Genomic DNA, 17,794 nt, shown 5'->3' on the forward strand with positions numbered 1-17,794 from the left:
TCTTTATTCACTGTGTGTTCTGTAATCTTTTTGTATGAGTTCCCTGTAATCTGTGCTAATCCCTCAGCATTGGTGTGGCCTGAAATTTGATATGGTGCCACAGGGCTTAGAGGGTTGTGATCCAGCATGATGTTAACAGTAGTTCACCCTAAATGGATTTATTCTAATACGGCTGGCAGATGGTCTGCACAGTGATCAGGCCAATATCAGAGTCGTGGCATAAACACAACTATGGTGCTATAACCTTCCAGTGAAATGAAGCAAAATCAATTGAGGATTTATTCTAACTGTCTAGATCTGTAGTCTGTAACATCGTTGCACGCCGTATTGTCCTCCGGTGTAGCAGCTGCACTGTGGGCTTTTTAAATTGTATCTGCAAGATGCTAGTTAAACAATAAGCACTTGTTTTTGACTTGACCCTCTGCTCCAAACTACTACTATGAGTACATCTTATGGAAGTTTTATTAGAAATACATTTGTATTTAATGTATTAAGAGGAAACATTAACAGATGCTAATGATCATCACTGTCATTTGAATGGTTTTAAATTGAATGGTATTTTTAATGGCTTTCCTAAATCCAACTAATCTAGTCCTTGTCCTAGTGTGACCCAACTCATACTCTCAGCATGTGTCCCCTCTTGACAAAATGCATTAAAATGTCTGCTCATCAGATCTGATCATATACCTCAGAGAGACCTGATGATTTTTGTTTTTATTTTCTTTTTCAGAGATTATGAGTGATGTAATCAAGAAGGTGAAGAAGAAGGGAGAATGGAAGGTGAGTCATTCACGTTTGGGACACAATACCCTGAAATCATTTCAGGTGCAAACCAGAGACCCAAACCAAAAACTGTCATCGTTTTCAATGGTGAACATCCAGGAAAACTGACCAGTGAAGCGAATTGTTTTAGAACTTAGTTTGGATTCAACCCCTGCAGCTTTTTTGTCTTTTGTTATGAAATCTGCAAAGTGGCCTTTGTTGACCTTTACTTATCTTGTATGCTGGGATAATGTATCTTCTACTCTCCAGTGTTTTGGTTGTAGTTTTAAAAAGCGCCAGGACACTGAATGACTAGTCTGTTTTGTATTCACATGCTACATGTGGGGACACAGGTCATGCACAAGAATCATTCATTCAAAAGTACGAAGTGCTAATTTTTAATAAGAATAACAGCTATTAATTATTAATTATTAATCCTTTGGCTAAACTGATGGAAAATGGTGATATTTAGTAATAATGTCATACAGTTGGACAGAAATCTAACATAGTGTATACTGTTCTGGCACTTGCTCCTATTCCAGCCCTGCTCATTTCTGTAAGCAAATGTGAGGGGTGCAGCCAAATAATGCATTTGTCGAATGCTTTCAGGTTCCCAGAATCAGTTTTGATCGAGGGCCGTGCAGTTTTGCTGTTGAGCAATGCAGGATTTTCACACAAAATATAGCACGTTTTTATTTTCATAGTATTTTATTAAGAAAAGTATTTAATAGCATTAAAATCAACAGGAAAAAAAACTAAAAATTAACATAAATAAAGATTCGATCAAACTGAGATATAAGCAATGCATGAAAAAATACTAAAAGGTGCAAGTAAAACTGAAACTGTGCATAGCCTGTGAGCATGTTTTGATAAGGTAGGTGCAAAAAAAGTTAGTTGTTTCATCAAACCAGAATCACTAAGCTTCATGGGAGCTTGGATCTAAAGGAGGTGAAAGAACATGCCTGAGTTACTAATGAATGCAACAAACACAAAGACCTTAATTCAGTTTGTTTGTCACAGGTGTGAACATTAAAATTAATAATTGACCTCAGTTAAATGCATGTGCAAGCTTCACACAGTTACATTCATACCAGTGAATGTCAAGTAAATCAAAACTCAAAATGTATTTACAATAGTGCTTTATTTGAATGAGGCAGTTTCATGTAGTTGCTGCCGTTTCCTGTCCTGCCAGGCGCTGATAGTGGACCAGCTGAGCATGAGGATGTTGTCGTCCTGCTGCAAGATGACAGACATCATGACAGAGGGCATCACCAGTAAGGACGGTCATGTCTACCCTCTCTCTGTACTGCTTTTGTGCTTTTGTATGTGTGCCTCTGTAACCGTGGGCATGTTTGTTTCAATTCCCGTAGTTGTGGAGGACATCAACAAGCGACGAGAGCCTCTTCCCAGCCTGGAGTCCATTTACCTGATTACACCCACAGAGAAGGTTAACATGTTCTTCCTCTCCCATTTGCAGTGTGTATTCGGAGCTGTGTGTTGTGTATTCAGTAAAGTGTAACAGTTACGGTGAGGCCCAGAGGAGTCTTATTCTGAAAGGGCTCACTTTTTTTTCTTTTTTTTTTTTACTGAAGTTTGCTGAATCCACACTATGTCATTCTGTCACTTTGTTTCATTCATTTAAACTTTATGGGTGTGACATTTTAAGGAAAGGTTTCAGAAATAATTTTTTCATCCAGTCATTTAAAAAAAAAAATTAGCTCAAGCTGTCATCCAGTTAATGTAAAAGCTTTTTGCAGTATATTTTTGGCCTAAACATCAAGGCAATAAAGCTTAATGGAATTTGCTGTACACATCCATGCAGCAGTCAACACACTCATCTAAACACTTCAACCTGACTTCCTGTTCTCTTTCTTCAGTCTGTCCACACCCTCATTGCAGACTTCAAAGACCCTCACTCATCTAAATATAAAGCAGCCCATGTTTTCTTCACCGACTGTGAGTATGTACATGACTCGTAGCATTATGTAATGGACCTTGCTCTTTGTACAGAAGAAGAAGCAGCAGCTTTGGGTGGTGTTTGATTTATTGCATTTTCAGTGATTGTTGTTTCTTGTTCCTGCCTTTTCCAGCCTGCCCTGATCCTCTGTTCAATGAGCTGGTGAAGAGCCGTGCTTCCAAAGTCATCAAGACTCTGACGGAGATCAACATCGCCTTCTTGCCCTACGAGTCTCAGGTGAACATCCAGCTTGTGTTTTGGACTTGTATAATGATAGCTGCTGTGCTGCTGTTAGTGAACCTCACTCATGAGTCATGGTGACTAAAGCTGTGTATCTTCTGTACTGTTCTTCTCACTGACTTTTATGGCTCACTGTAGAAGCTGAAACCAGGCTTCTGGGCATGTGTCCAGTTTCACAGTGTCTGAGATATATAAAAGAGAGCCATGTACAAATGCCCCTCGTGCTGAACCTGTGCAGCATTTTACGTGTCCAGTGCCTGCCCTGTTGCCCCCTTCTTGCCATTATTCACCTCTCTTTTTTTCCTCAACCGTGAATGAAGGCTGCTTCACTTTTACTGTTTGTTAGCGGCTGTGAGTGAAAACCAGAGACAAAGATCCAGAGAGCAAGAGATCGATTAGGACAGGTGGGAGAGGAGAGATGCTGCAAAGGGCACAGACAGAAATAGTAACAGCGAGGTTATGGGTTGTTAGAATCAGGGATGGATACTGTAACTAGAGACGAGGAGAGAGAAACACAAATACACACTCGGGTACAATGGCACAGTGCTGCTGACTCACCAGTCATTCAGTTCACTGTCCGACTGTTCCAGAAACATTCAGGCTGGTCACATTGCCCTCCCTCCCTCCTACCTGCTTGTCTGCCCTTGCTAAATATCCAAATTCCTGCCTCCATCGTGTTTTTCCTCACCCCTCCCTCTCACTCTTGCTTAGTCTGTTTTCTATCCCTGTTTTTTATCCCACCATTCCTTCATCCCCGCATTTGCACATCCGCATTGCTTGTACTCTCTCTGTTCACATCCCTGCATCAAGGTTTTTATTTTTATTTTTTAAATTTGTATTTAATTTCTCCTTTCCTCCACCATATTTTTCCCAAGATGCCCCCCCCCCCCACCATCCACCCATTTCCCCTTTCTCTATCTGTCCATTCTTCTTTCTCTCACTGTGTGAAGATGCTGCGTGGCCCACAGTGCCTTGCTACTCTCCTGTCCTCTATGATTAATTCAGAGTCAGTGGTTTTCTGCTCCAGGCGAAGTGCTGCCTCATAGCCCCATCCATGGGCTTATTCTCTCACCCTATTGGATGAGTCAGGATCCACAGAGGAGACGCTAGCCAATAGTTGCCGGGCTAACGCAGGGACCCTCCTGTAGCGCATAAGTGTGGTCATGTGATTGCGAACAGATGGGGTGGGAGGAGGCAGTGGTGGCGCTTGATGCAGGAGAAGAGATGACAGAGGAGAAAGCAGAGGAGAGGAGATGAGCTGAGGAGAGGAAGCAAATGAGAGGAGAAGGAGAGGAAATAAAATGAGAGGAGGGGGAAGGAGGGAAAACAGGGCAGGAAGTGAGAGGAAAGTGGACAAGGAGAGAAGGTGAGAAGAGACAAGAAATGATGAGGGAAGCAAGGAAATGAAAAAGGAGAGGAGGAAAAGAAAGGGAAGGGAAACAAAGAAACAGGAGGAGAGGTAACAGGATGAGGATAAGATCAGTAGAGAGGGAGAGGAAACAAGGACATTAAAGGAGAGGAAAAGGGGGGTAATAGAAGAGAAGAGGAGAGATGTTCACTGCAGCAGTCAGACACTGATACTGAAAATCTTTCATCATGATCAAATCAGCTTTTGCATCATGGAGTCTGTTCCTGACTTTAAAAGTCACACAGCAGCAACATGTAACTAATGCAGATGACTGTGCACATTGCATTAGAACAGGAGGTGTAGATACATTGAAAAGCTTAAACTAAAGGCAAAAAAATGTTCTATTGGAGCAAAGTTAAAATGTCTGCGTGTCTGCGTGCAGGTGTACTCTCTGGACAATCCGGATGCCTTCCACAGTTTCTACAGCCCACATAAGACCCAGCTGAAGAACCCAGTGATGGAGAGGCTGGCTGAGCAGCTGGCCACGCTCTGCGCCACCCTGAAGGAGTACCCTGCTGTCAGATACCGAGGGTGAGCAGCAGGGGGAGCTAATGAGACGCAGGCCTGGGTGCAGGCTACTTTCCTAAACAAGCAATAAAGGAAAGTGTGTATTTGGACAAATGAAATGTTAAAGCCAGCCAGAGGTGGCACAGCAACATAAAAAAAACCTTGTTGTCCAATAACACATATTAGTTGTTATTAACAGTAATAGTAAGTTTGTATTCTGCATCAGTGTGCATACATCCTGATATGTTGCTACACTAAAAACAACTATTTAAACAACTTTTTAAATGGTTATCCAATAGACAGTAATTCTCATAGCATATTTGCCAAAATTAGTTTCCCCTTTGTGATCAGTGAGTGCACTCCAGACCCAACCAGCACTGTGACAGTTTGGGACAGATAAGCTTGTGCTGGTCTGAGTCGACAACTTGTGCAGCAGGTCAAAAAATAACGTGGAGTCTGAGAGAACAGTAGAGGCTGGTAAACATATCGTGGCAAACGAACATTTGCTTGAACATCTGATTTGTCTTCCTCTCCTCTCCTCTTCATGTTTATCTGCCTTCTTGCCCTTCTGTGTAACTCAAAATGCTTCTGTCCATTTGTCCGCCTGTCCATCCTTCTGTCAGTGAGTACAAGGACAATGCCACCCTGGCCCAGCTGGTTCAGGACAAACTGGATGCCTACAAGGCTGATGACCCCACCATGGGAGAGGTGAGCACAGGGAAGTTGTGTTGTCCCTCCAAAATGCTGCGTTTTGATGTTCTGTTTTTACCTGTTGTTTCATTGAATAGCAGCACAGCTAAATTCTACATATTACTGCAAAATGATACTATGTTTATCTTATTGCTTCTTCGGTTCCTGTATCTGTTTGTTTCTCTCCCTCCGTCTCTGTAGGGTCCAGATAAAGCTCGTTCACAGCTCATCATCCTGGACAGGGCGTTTGACCCTGTCTCACCTGTCCTGCATGAGCTCACCTTCCAGGCTATGGGCTATGACCTGCTGCCCATCGAAAACGACGTATACAAGTACAAAAAACACAAATGCCAAAACACAAATGATTGCTTGTGGAGGCTGTGTGTAAATGCTGACCCTAACCCTGTAGAAATATTTATATAGGTTCCAATTTGAATCTATTTCTCTGGTCACATCACTCTTCTTCAGGTATGAGACCAGTGGCATCGGAGACTCCCGTGAGAAGGAGGTACTGCTGCATGAAGACGATGACCTGTGGGTGAGCCTCAGACACAAACACATAGCTGAGGTGTCCCAGTGAGTATTTTCCTTCCTACTTCATATATCCCATTACGCATTGCGCTGAATTAAGTGATATAATAGCGTTTCTCTTATGTGTTACTGGTGCTACTTTGCTGTTTGTCTTTTGTCATTAGGGAAGTGACACGCCAGCTGAAGGAGTTTTCTTCCAGCAAGAGGATGAACACCGGAGACAAGGTAAAAAAGGAGGCTGCTAAAGGAGATGTTGATCAGTTGACACACAAAGTCTGAACATAGACTACTGCTAAGATATTATAGCTGTGGTGATCTAATATAATGGTTAACTTGTTCAAAAACTACTTTTCCCCCCTCAAAATGGAGACCAATTCCTTTCAATATATTCAGAAGATGGAGCCAGAATTTTAATTTATTCATTTATATGGTCAGCATCACTTGGTAGAGGAAACTAAATGAATCCTGAGGTTTCTAATTTGGGGTTTTCATCTGTTGTTTCCATCTGTAGCAAAAGGGAAAACTTGGAAGCAAGTTAAAGCTACAGTATGTAACCTAAGGTAGCACTAGCATGAAACTCCAGATCGGTCCGATCTGCTCCGCCCAGCGCTCCCTCTCCATGCTCTGTTATGCTCTATTATGATCTGCTATGCTCTGCCCAGCTCTTCAGATATTTGTTATCGTATTACAATAAATGAAAATCTCTGATTGGTTAGAGAGGTCAGCCCTGCTCAAAACCTTTGAGAAGCTAATGTCTCTGCACTGCTGCCAGTGCTATTCAATGAGTCCAGGTCACAGGAGGCTTCGACAGCACCTTTCCACATTATGCTTCACAAGTTTTAGAGCATATTTCTACACAAATATATGACAACAGTTACATACTGTAGCTTAATTAAACTTTAAATTCATAATACAGTATGATTAAATTAGATCAAATCTAGTTATCAAAAACTTTAGGACAGTACTGCTTAATGTTTTGAGTTCTTTCTAAATTCACTGTACTTTTACTTTTGAAACTAAGCAAAAAATGTTTAGTGGCAACTGTTCTATGATCCGACCGAGGTCTACTATCTAATAATGTGCCGTTAGTACACCTTTATTGTGCATTAGCATATGAATGTGTCTTGGTTTTTTCTCCATAGACTACAATGAGGGACCTGTCCCAGATGCTGAAAAAGATGCCTCAGTACCAGAAGGAGCTCAGCAAGGTGTGTGTTCATCCAATATGCATGTTTTGTTCCATGGGTGTGTGTGTACGCTAAATCTGTGTGTTTTGTCTTTTTCAGTACTCCACTCATCTGCAGCTGGCTGAGGACTGTATGAAGCATTACCAGGGAACAGTGGACAAGCTGTGCCGCGTAGAACAGGTGAGATGAGGATGGAGACAAAGGAGGAAACTGTCAGAAATTAGCATACAGTGCATTTAATATAATACTGTCGCGTAGACTTGGACAAAATGTTCTTGCACCCAGATGACTTATGCACTGATCTGCTTGCACTCTCAGTACTGTTCTTGACAATAACATGCATTTCCAATCTCCAGAAACATGTATTGCCTTGTGTTAGATGACAAATGCTGTATGAAATCTGAGTTCTCTGTTTTCAGGACCTGGCTATGGGAACGGACGCTGAGGGCGAGAAGATCAAAGACCCCATGAGGGCTATTGTGCCCATCCTGCTAGATGCCAACGTCAGCACATACGACAAGATCCGCATCATCCTCCTTTACATTTTCCTCAAGAATGGTGAGGAGGAGATTACAGGCGACAAACAAAATGCTAGTTTGTAAAACTTTGCTCATTGTGCAAAAGCTGTGTTTATTACACGGTGGAATATCCAGACAATTCTACACAATGATACAATAAAATACAATAAAACACAGGAAGTCCAGTGATATCAAACCTTTGTTTTTGTACTCAAATGGCAAAACAGGAATTCAGTTTTCATCACCAAACAGATTAAATGTAAATATTTATAGATTTTTTTTTTCTACACTCATAAGAAATGGCCTGTGTGTGTGTGTGTGTGTTCAGGCATTAGAGGAGAACCTGAACAAGCTGATCCAGCATGCTCAGATCCCCCCGGAGGACAGTGAGATTATCACCAACATGGCTCACCTGGGCGTCCCCATCGTCACAGATGTAAGACCCTCATTGTTCAAATATCCATCATCTTTTTCTTCTGTTCTTTTCTCATATCTCCCTTGTTCTTTTAGTCTGTCAGACTTTTATTTTCTGCTTTCCATCATCACCTTCACTGTGATGTGCCATCTCCCCTTCTTCTGTAATGTATCATCTCCTTTTTTTAATGTCATAATAAACTCACAGAAAGTAAGATTCTACCACTTAAAGAGTCACATTGGTGGTCTTGCTGTTGTTGCAGCCCCATTTACTACAAATGGATACCTTACATCCATTTTCCACATTGTAACAACGTAGTTTTTGAGTTGAGCAAAATATTTTGCTTAACTTTCCAGTTGCCCTGTTAGGAAAATCAAGAAATGATAAGATATGTTATGTGCCTCAGTGAAATGTGGGTGCCTGTTGTTACAGGTACTGCAAAGTCTGGTGATTCTGGTGGTTATTTATAAACTTTTCTCCTTTTCACCTCCTTGTCTCTTCTGTCCTTCATCAGTCCACCCTCCGCCGAGGAAAGAAATTAGACAGGAAGGAGCGTGTGAGTGAGCAGACCTACCAGCTGTCCCGCTGGACACCACTGGTCAAGGACATCATGGAGGTATGTTTGCAGCGTTGTTTAAGACAAAGGAGGGTTTATTTAACTTGCCATTTGGCAGACATATTGAGAGTTTCCATGTTCACTTTCAAAAATGTCCACTGCAGATGGGATTTTTTTTATCAGTCAGTCCTAAATCCCAACACAGTAAACCATGTGAGCAGAATCATTTACTTCTGTAGTGACTTATGGCAGTGATCAAACATCTGGTTTTTTCAACCTGGTTGTTAATTTAGCCCCTTTTTTATGGAAGTGCTTGGATCTCCAGGTTAAAGCCACGAGTGGTTGCTGAGACACAGTTGTGCCCCTATTCAAGCATGTTTGTGTGTGTGTGTGTGTGCATATAAAGCAAACAATATTCCTGGCAAATCTATTTTGTTTCTTTGTCCTTCTACAGGATGCTATTGAGGATAAGCTTGACACCAAGCACTACCCTTACATCTCCACCCGCTCCTCTGCCTCCTTCAGCACTACTGCAGTCAGGTACACACACACACACACACACACACACGCACCTATACAGTATATGTGAACAACATGACATCTTGATGCCTGGTAGTCGCACTTTTTAAATGACAAAAACAAAAATAGAATGAAAAGTGATTTGGGAAGGCAGATGAGTCTAAACAATTAGGTTAGTGAGATGCTAAACAGATCCTGCAAGGGCAGGAGACACACCATACAATATATCAGCTCCTGAATATGTTTACAGAGAAAGGGCATCAATACAGGAGGCACCGGGAAGAAGTCTGCACATTTTAATGCTGATTAAATTTTAAAAAATGACTTTATTATCCAATAAAGAATAAAGACTGACCTGAGAGCAAGTCATCAATATTTGCAGCTCCACTTCCATGAAAATGTGTGTCTTTGTCTGTGCAGATGAGTGGTGAAGCCCTACACTCCGGTCTGTGTGGAGGCTGCTGCTGTGTTCAGCATCAAATCCTCTCCTGTTACAAACTGATACCCCTCATTTGCTGTCCCTGCCCCACAGACACACTCAGAACTGAGGAACATGTCAGTATATGTAGTATATGTAGGCCAGAGAAAGGAAAGCTAATGATAAAACCCCTAACGTTGGAGTCTTTTTTCACATGTGCAGGTGAAAATTTGGCTTCAGCTCTGGTTACTTGGTTTCTGTTTAAGCAAATACAGTAACGCAGTCTCTTTTTTTTGGCCTCATGTCAAGACGTTAGCCACATGTATTATAAAGAAACTGAAGATGCTTTTAGTTGCCTCATATTTGTGTCCTGTTTTTACCAGTGCCTCCAAAACATTTGTCACCTGTGACCAGTTTGTGGCAGGTAAAAGCACAATATGCAGTGATGGCAGGTGGTCTGTGTCCAGCAGAAGAAAACAACATGAACAAAATGTCTCACCTCTGCTTTTTCATCTCAGTGTTAACAAATTATGCTTAAGTTGGTCTTTATACTTTGCCTCATCTTTTGATAATGTTGGTGGCCTAACATACGAGTCAGAAATGCTACATCCAGTAATAATGAACATCATGTTTGGTTTCATGGATGGAGACAAAAAAAAGAAGTGTTGGGGAAGAAGATGATTGTGGTTTAAGTCACAAATAAATACAGAACATTAACCCAAAAATATGAAATGTGTTTTAATAGACACCCACTGTGCATTCCTCCATTAACAATACTGCACAGTTGTAGCATCTTTTCAGGAATATGTTGTCAGTAATTTTATCTCAAAATGATGCATACGTTCACCTGAGCAGTGTCTGCAGACTGCCAGGGTGTATGTACGAGCTCCAGCAAGTTCCACTGCTGGATTTTGGAAATCATTCTCAATTCACAGAATACTGTTGTGACAGATGGGGTAAAAGATTAAGATGTTGAGTTAATAAAAAAATAAAAAGAAGAATAACACAAAACCTTTTCCTGTTTGCTTGGGCAGTGCTCGCTATGGCCACTGGCACAAGAATAAGACACCTGGAGAGTACCGCACTGGACCACGTGTCATAGTCTTCATCATTGGCGGTGTGTCCTTCAGTGAGATGCGCTGCGCCTATGAGGTCTCACAGGCCAATGGGAAGTGGGAAGCCGTAATCGGTGAGTAGTGCAACAGGGGGCGCCACTGGGCGCAGAGCGAGAAGAGGTTTTCGTTTAGGCTGCTCAAAGATACACAGAGTTGACGTACCTCTGAGTGGACTTGTTTCAGAGAATGTGAAAGCTGATTAAAGCCACATCCTAATCGAGGGCCATGTCCTCAGAGGACCGCGTGAGGTTGGTCTGGCAGTTCTAAGTCCAGTCTTGTCTGAAGGACAGCATCTGAGCCAGAACCCAGCTAAAAAACACAGTACAGATAGAGGGAAGGAGATACGTGGAGGTGAACTGACTGAACAGTCTAACCCCGAGGGAGGGGTGCAAATTCAGTGCATAAAGAGAAACATAAACATATTTACAGCATATTTGACCTTAAATCAGTGTCACATGAATCACTCAAACCCAATACACTTGAACTTTTTTAAATACAAAAAGACAAATTGTGACTTTAGATTGAGGTTTTGCAAACAGAACAAACTTCTGTGCAGCACAGCTCATGTAGGAACCGCAGTATTCCCTTGAAGACTTTCATGGACCCAGATTATTGAATCCCACATTACACACCATGACCACAATAATCACACTGAAGTAGTTTAAGTATAATCACATGTAAACTATTGCGAGGGTCTAGCTGCAGTTACTGCCTGCCTAATGTGTGTCATGTGTTTGGTTAAAATAGCCCTTTATGTTATACCCCTCTGCACTGTTTTCTCGATGTCTTACGGTTTTGACAGCCAGTCTGTGTTATCTATGGGAAAGTGTCTTTTTAGTTTTGTTGTGCTCTGCTTCAGCTGTTGTCTTTCAGAACAACTTTTGTCTTTAAATTGAAGCCACATCATGTCTTTCTGTGTCTGTCACGGTTTTTTTGTGCTTGTGCAACGTGGTGACTGTGTATGTAATATGTGAGCTGTCAGTGGGTGAATGTGTGTGTGTGTGTATGTGTGTGTGTGTGAGAGAGAGAGAGACAGACAAGTGGCTTGTTTTAACCCCTCTGTTTTTGGAGAGTGGCACTGAGGGTGTGGTATGTGCTGAGAGACGAGTGGTGAAGCCACCTCTGTTCCTCCACAGGTTCCACCCACATGCTCACCCCTACCAAATTCTTATCGGACTTGCAGCACCCCGACTTCCGAGAGTCCACTAGGGTGTCCTTTGAGGACACAGACCCCTCAGCCGAGTGAGGCAGAGACAGCTTGGGAGGGAGGGAGAGAGAAATCACACTGAAAAAAGTAAAGGCAGCCGCACAAAGAAGCCCTTTCTGAACCTTCACAGCACAAGGGCTTCCTCCATGTTCCTTCTTCTTCTTTGAACACTCAGTACTTTTCTATGTAACTCCACCCTCCTCCTCCCCATGTCCCTCAGGGATGGGCAGCCAAACCTTTCCTCACTGCATGGACCGCTCCATCAGCAAGGCTGAACCCAAATGTCCAGACTATATTGTGGACTTAATGTTTCGGATGTGACAGTCTAATTTCCTTCAAAGCAGTCACGTATGCTGAGAAGTTATGCATCATGTAGAAACAATACTTAACATAGTAGAAACATACACTGAGAACAATATTTAAATATGTATCAAAGCAGTGACCTGTATAAACTTGATGTGATGATGGCGAACACGTCTTAGTACCCTTACCCTGGGACCCTGTCTGCAAAGTCTGGTGGGTGGACATTCAGATTCAGCTGAGTGGCCATGCCTGAGAAGGTTGTGACTCCATTCCTGTTGCCTTCTCCCATCATCTCAGCTGGGTGGATTAAATCACCCCTTGGCAGCCACCCAAAGGCCCTGTGAGCCTCTTGAACACTTCAGATTTAATCTACCCCCAATATCCATCTTTATCAGTTTTTACTGTCTGATTATTTTTCTAATTAACCCTTTGCAGAGACCTTGATGTGCTACTGGTTTCCTTCAGGACAGGTTCTTGAGTTGATTTTGGATTTCAAAGAAGGATTCTTTCCTTTTTTCTTCTTCTTCTTTTTTATAATTTATTTTTGTTTTTGACCCCCAGTCCTCTGACTTTTTCCACTGTCACTCTCTCTCAGCCCACCATCACATCTTGACATGCCTCATGGCTTGTCTGTAGAGGACAATAAGAACGGATCATCATCATCATCATCATATTGAAAGGCTGCTGACACACTGGGCAGTTTTGGTTCTAACAAAAGGGAAATCAGTTTCAGTGGCCTTCAGTCCAATTGCCCAAAATGCTGCCCTTTGTATCAGCGCCTCTCTGCTGACAGTCTGACAATGTAACATTCTTCCACCTGATATGCTTTAGCGACCTAACTAAAAATATGCCCTCAGTGCAGGAGATGCTTCATTTCTTCCCAAACCCATGTTTTACAGCAGTTACTAGCAGAGTGTTAGTATTCGCTATATTTTTAATTCCTCCAAATGTCTTATTTTAATCAGAAAATGTAGGTGTTGTAAATAGACATATCTTTGAACATGCTCAGGGCGGCACATGTGTCGTGTAAATGCGTTGGCAACTCCACAATACAGAGTTTATTTAAAATACACTGGAAGCCACTTAAAGGAAAACTATGGAATATGAAAATGAAATATTTTGGGGGGATTTATCCAAAAATGTACTAAATTTGTTTTGGAGGAGGTTGTAAATATTAATAATACATATAGATGCTGTAGTGTAGTCCTGGGCATCCTTCTCCTTCCTGACTAATCTGCTAAAGCAATATCATTTTATGGTTTTGTCAGTAAGCAGCTCTCACCATAAGCAGAATGTGTGCCCTCCCACATACTGCTGCATTTAACACTTCCTGAGTCAAATGGCCATCACTTTCTAAAAACTAGTCCTTTTTTTTGTTGTGTTTTGTTTTGTTTTGGTCTAAACCTGGCCAATAATTTGGTGGCAATAGAGATCAACATCACAGTGTTATGTTTCTGGGGCGAAAAGGCCCACGAAGCTGTGTGTTTGGAGAACAGCAGAGAAGCAGGCAAGGCCCGTCCGACGTTGACCTCTATGACCCACACTAAACCCCTACCCACAACCCCTGAAAACCACCACCCCTGCATCACCATAACCTCCCAACTTTAGATGGGCTTGCCTCTTTCGCTTCTGTTTTTACCTTCAACTACTTCTTGGTCTGAACCCTCGTAGATTTATGTGAAGGTGGATTTCCTTGATGATAAGCAGCGAATCAGACCAAACTGAAAGAAACATGCAGCTTTGCAACAGAAACAAGCTACAACGCACAGTAGGTCACAAACCGTTGATAATGTTGAACAGGTGTGTGGAGTGAATCAAATCCTCTGTTAACCTTTTGTGTGATCAAATTTCTGACACCAGTAATCCACCTGTAAATCTGAGAAAGAAGCAAACAACAAATGTTTGGTCTACTCCAGTCAGCACCTTTCAAGTTTTAGACTGTGTGAAATGTGTCTTCAGCTGTCACAAGGGTTACCGAGTTTCACATTTTCATTCATATTTATGGTAGATAACTGTCTGGATTTCATGACATGTGGAGACGATCTATTTTTGTCTATTTTTTTTTCTCCTTTGTCAGCAGTATTTGTCAGCTGTCTGCATGTCCTTTAATTAAAAGCTTTCAGGTTGTAATCATGTGCACATTTTTCTGACACTTGATTGGCCGGGCTGTGCAGGCAGGTTTGGTGTAAGTTCGCTACCCCATCTGTTGCTTTCGGCTCACAAGTCATGACAGTTGTGTGGTGCCATCACTGGTCTGTGCACTTCCATAATATTTAGCTGCATGCGCTTTAACACAGCTTCAGGAGTTTGTATTAGCCTTATGTTTGTAGAGTAACATGGTACTACTGCAGCATTAAAACATTTCAAATCTAAAACAAGAGCTGATTAGATGAAAGTGAAAATGCCCAGATTTTCACATCTGAGGTTTTCCACAGTGCCTGGAGAATCTTGCATGAGTTATATCCTGCTTTTAGATTGAGTACATGTTCCTCTACAGGTTGACAAAATGTTATACATTAATGTCCAAAATGATGTCTTAAACTCACTGAAGCACAGTGATTGTGAAGAGATGGGAAAATATGAAGATTTTTGGAGCCAACAGCAACAAGCTATTTTTGACCTCTTCCTTTGAATGCCAAATACTCAGCACACTAAAACCTTTACTTGAGTGTAATAGAAATGCCTCCCACCATGGTCCATTTAACCTGCTGACTTGCTGAGTAGGATTTCATAGCTTTCACTCAGTGTTTCTGACTTTACTCTCAACAAGTGGTGGAAGAAGTACTCAGATCCTTTACTTAAGAAGTAAAAGCAATACAACAGTGTAAAATACTCTTACAAGTAAAGGTCCTGCCTTCAAAAAGCTGCTTAAGTAAAAGAACAAAATTACTAGCATGAAAACAAAGTACTAAAAGTAAAAGTACCATTATGTCTAATGGCACATTTCATATTCCAGTATATTACATTATCATATTACTGATGCATTATTGTGTACATGAACATTTAATGGTGCCACTGGTAAACAGAGAGCTAGTTTTAACTCATTTGTATGCATTTAATTTGCTTGTGAATTTTCCAACATAGGTCAGTGAGGTCTTATGATTATACTTAGTTTTTTTGTATTTATCTAGTTCAGAAACGTTTCTAGTAACTAAAGTTGTAAATTAAATGTAGTGGAGTAAAAAGTACAATATTTGCAACTAAAATGTAGTGAAGTCAAAGTAATGGAAAATGATAATACTCAGGTAAACTACAGGTATCTCAAAACTAAGTATAGCACTTGAGTAAATGTATTTAGTTACTTTCCACCACTGGTTTCAACATTATGTGAGACCACTCTCATCTACAGTAGGCATTCATAGCAAGAGCTGAAAACACATTTTTCATTAGTTTCTTTCCAAAGTTGCAGATCTAATGCTGTGTGTGTTTCATATGTGTGCATCTCCAGGATCGACCCACATCTTCACCCCCACCAGCCTGCTGGAGCAGCTCAAGGCCATGAACAAACCAGACGAGGAAGTGACCAGCTAAAATCTCTCTCTTCTTAACTTTGCCACAACCCCCTAGCCCCTTGGCCCCTAGCCCCTTGGCCCCTGTCTCCTTCACCCAGTCGTATCCATTAATTGTGTTTGCATCTTGCTTGAGAAGAAAAACAAAAAAGACATCTTAGATGATAAAAAATATGTTGTCAGAGCAAAATCATTGCAAGTATTCTCATGTTTTACAATGGATGCAACTAAAATTTATTTATGAAGGTTTAAATATCAGAAAAGGTCATTTAAAACTAAACGTACCAAAATGTAATATTGTATGCTATGAAACCTGCTAGAACGTGTAAAAAGTAGGCATTTTCTCTTGTTTGTTCCTTTGGGTTACCTCCTTGGTATGAGTTCTATTGGAAGCAGGTGGAGGAGGGATGTGCAATTTGAGAAGTTGCTTTAAAATATATCAGCCAACATGCAATATAGATACAGTATATACTGTAGAAATGTATTTCATCGCAGAGGCGTTGGCTCTGCCCATGTGAGATGTTCCTGTTCAGTAGCATGCTTGGACTTGTGTGGATTGTTTATGCGTTTGTATCCAGTGTGGATGTTCTGAGAGCTGCAGAGTTAGCATTAGCTCATGCCTAAGATGTTTGAATACTCTGAATATCTTCATTTTAAGTATTCAAAAATGTAACTGCTTTCAAATGCTCTCATTAGTCCTTCCTTTTAAATGATTACTTTAAGCAAATTCTAAAATTGTATTAATTATTTAAGAAATAATTGTGTATGTGGAATGTGGTTGTGGTAAAAAAAAAAAGTATCACATATGAAGTTTGCTTTTTAAGATATATTTCAATGGAAATCTAACTTTGGTGCATAGTTAGCTCATGTTTTGACAGCTGGAAATGTGGACTATATCACAAGAATGGTTTCAGAAGTTTCTGTGGATGTTTGAGCACTTTTTTTTGTGAAACCACTATATCAAAGCTACTCTATGGTAAGCTGTCAGGTTCAGTTAGTGTGCGGGTTAATGCGTTCAGCCCAACGGTTTGCCATAAACCTTAGCTGTCCGCATTGCAGCTTGTAACTCGGCAGCTGCTGTGTGTTTGATACTTAAAACATATGCTACATTTTAGGCAAAGTACTTGTTTACGATGCTTGGTTGAGCTGACGATGAAAGGACAAAGCTCTGTAAATAAAGCTAAATAACGACTCATCCCTCCTCCGGCTGCCTAGACTGTAAAGTATGTACTTGCCGTAATCTTTTCCTTTCTCTGGAGAAATTTCACGTTATATTGTCAAAAAGGCCTTTGCTTGCTGATACTTAATGAGTAATCTTAAAAAGGGCCAGTTGTATTTCAGTATTGTATTCCTGTCAGATTAAGTCTCATTGTTATTTGGCCTTGCATTGAGTAGTGTTGTGTATATGCCATATGTTGCTGTTTTAGCGTCTCATTGTTGACTGGTGATATTTCTGACTGTGAAATAGTGATACTTTTCCTTTTAAAAAAAACACACCAATGTGAAGCCACTGTGTCTGTGAAGTTTTAGCTGTAGCTGTTAGTGGTCAGCTGGGACAAAGAACTAATCTATATTTTCTGTTTCCTTCTCTGGTGCAATGTAAAACCCTCCAATGATGAATGTCTTTGCAAAAATACTTAAACCCCCTCCTCACTTTAATTTCCTCTCTCCCCTCTTTCCTGACCAAACAAGTTGTATATTGCACTATAATGTGTTTCCTGTGATGCAAATGCTTTTTACTTTTCTATTTTATTTTTTTTTTTGCAGATGTATAGGGTTTACTCTGTCAAATCAGTTGATTTATAACAAATTATTTATCAGAGAAAAACAAGATGAAACATTAGTCTGTCCTAAAACTAACTTATTGGGATTGTATGTTTGCCAGTGTTGAAGCACAAACAATATGTGTATCTTATATGTACTAAGGCTGTCTAATAAATTGGCTTCCATTA

The 17,794-nt window shown here is 40.9% G+C and overlaps 1 protein-coding gene across 1 annotated transcript in view; it reads left to right on the forward strand.

The window, feature by feature from the left end:
• The window catches only part of stxbp1a (syntaxin binding protein 1a), a 30,632-nt gene extending 12,838 nt beyond the window's left edge, over positions 1–17,794 (forward strand). Inside the window, exons 2-19 of the mRNA XM_020615127.1 lie at positions 731–780; positions 1,955–2,036; positions 2,133–2,209; positions 2,640–2,718; positions 2,853–2,956; positions 4,750–4,898; positions 5,498–5,582; positions 5,766–5,896; positions 6,033–6,140; positions 6,260–6,320; positions 7,238–7,303; positions 7,382–7,462; positions 7,702–7,858; positions 8,136–8,236; positions 8,730–8,831; positions 9,226–9,311; positions 10,743–10,897; positions 15,782–17,794. Of these exons, the coding sequence (XP_020470783.1) occupies positions 731–780; positions 1,955–2,036; positions 2,133–2,209; positions 2,640–2,718; positions 2,853–2,956; positions 4,750–4,898; positions 5,498–5,582; positions 5,766–5,896; positions 6,033–6,140; positions 6,260–6,320; positions 7,238–7,303; positions 7,382–7,462; positions 7,702–7,858; positions 8,136–8,236; positions 8,730–8,831; positions 9,226–9,311; positions 10,743–10,897; positions 15,782–15,864 (1,757 nt within the window). The 3' untranslated portion in view covers positions 15,865–17,794. The remainder of the gene's footprint in view (positions 1–730; positions 781–1,954; positions 2,037–2,132; positions 2,210–2,639; positions 2,719–2,852; positions 2,957–4,749; positions 4,899–5,497; positions 5,583–5,765; positions 5,897–6,032; positions 6,141–6,259; positions 6,321–7,237; positions 7,304–7,381; positions 7,463–7,701; positions 7,859–8,135; positions 8,237–8,729; positions 8,832–9,225; positions 9,312–10,742; positions 10,898–15,781) is intronic.

This window comes from Monopterus albus, unplaced genomic scaffold, assembly GCF_001952655.1.
Source record: "Monopterus albus unplaced genomic scaffold, M_albus_1.0 scaffold158.1, whole genome shotgun sequence".
Classification (NCBI taxonomy): domain Eukaryota; kingdom Metazoa; phylum Chordata; class Actinopteri; order Synbranchiformes; family Synbranchidae; genus Monopterus; species Monopterus albus.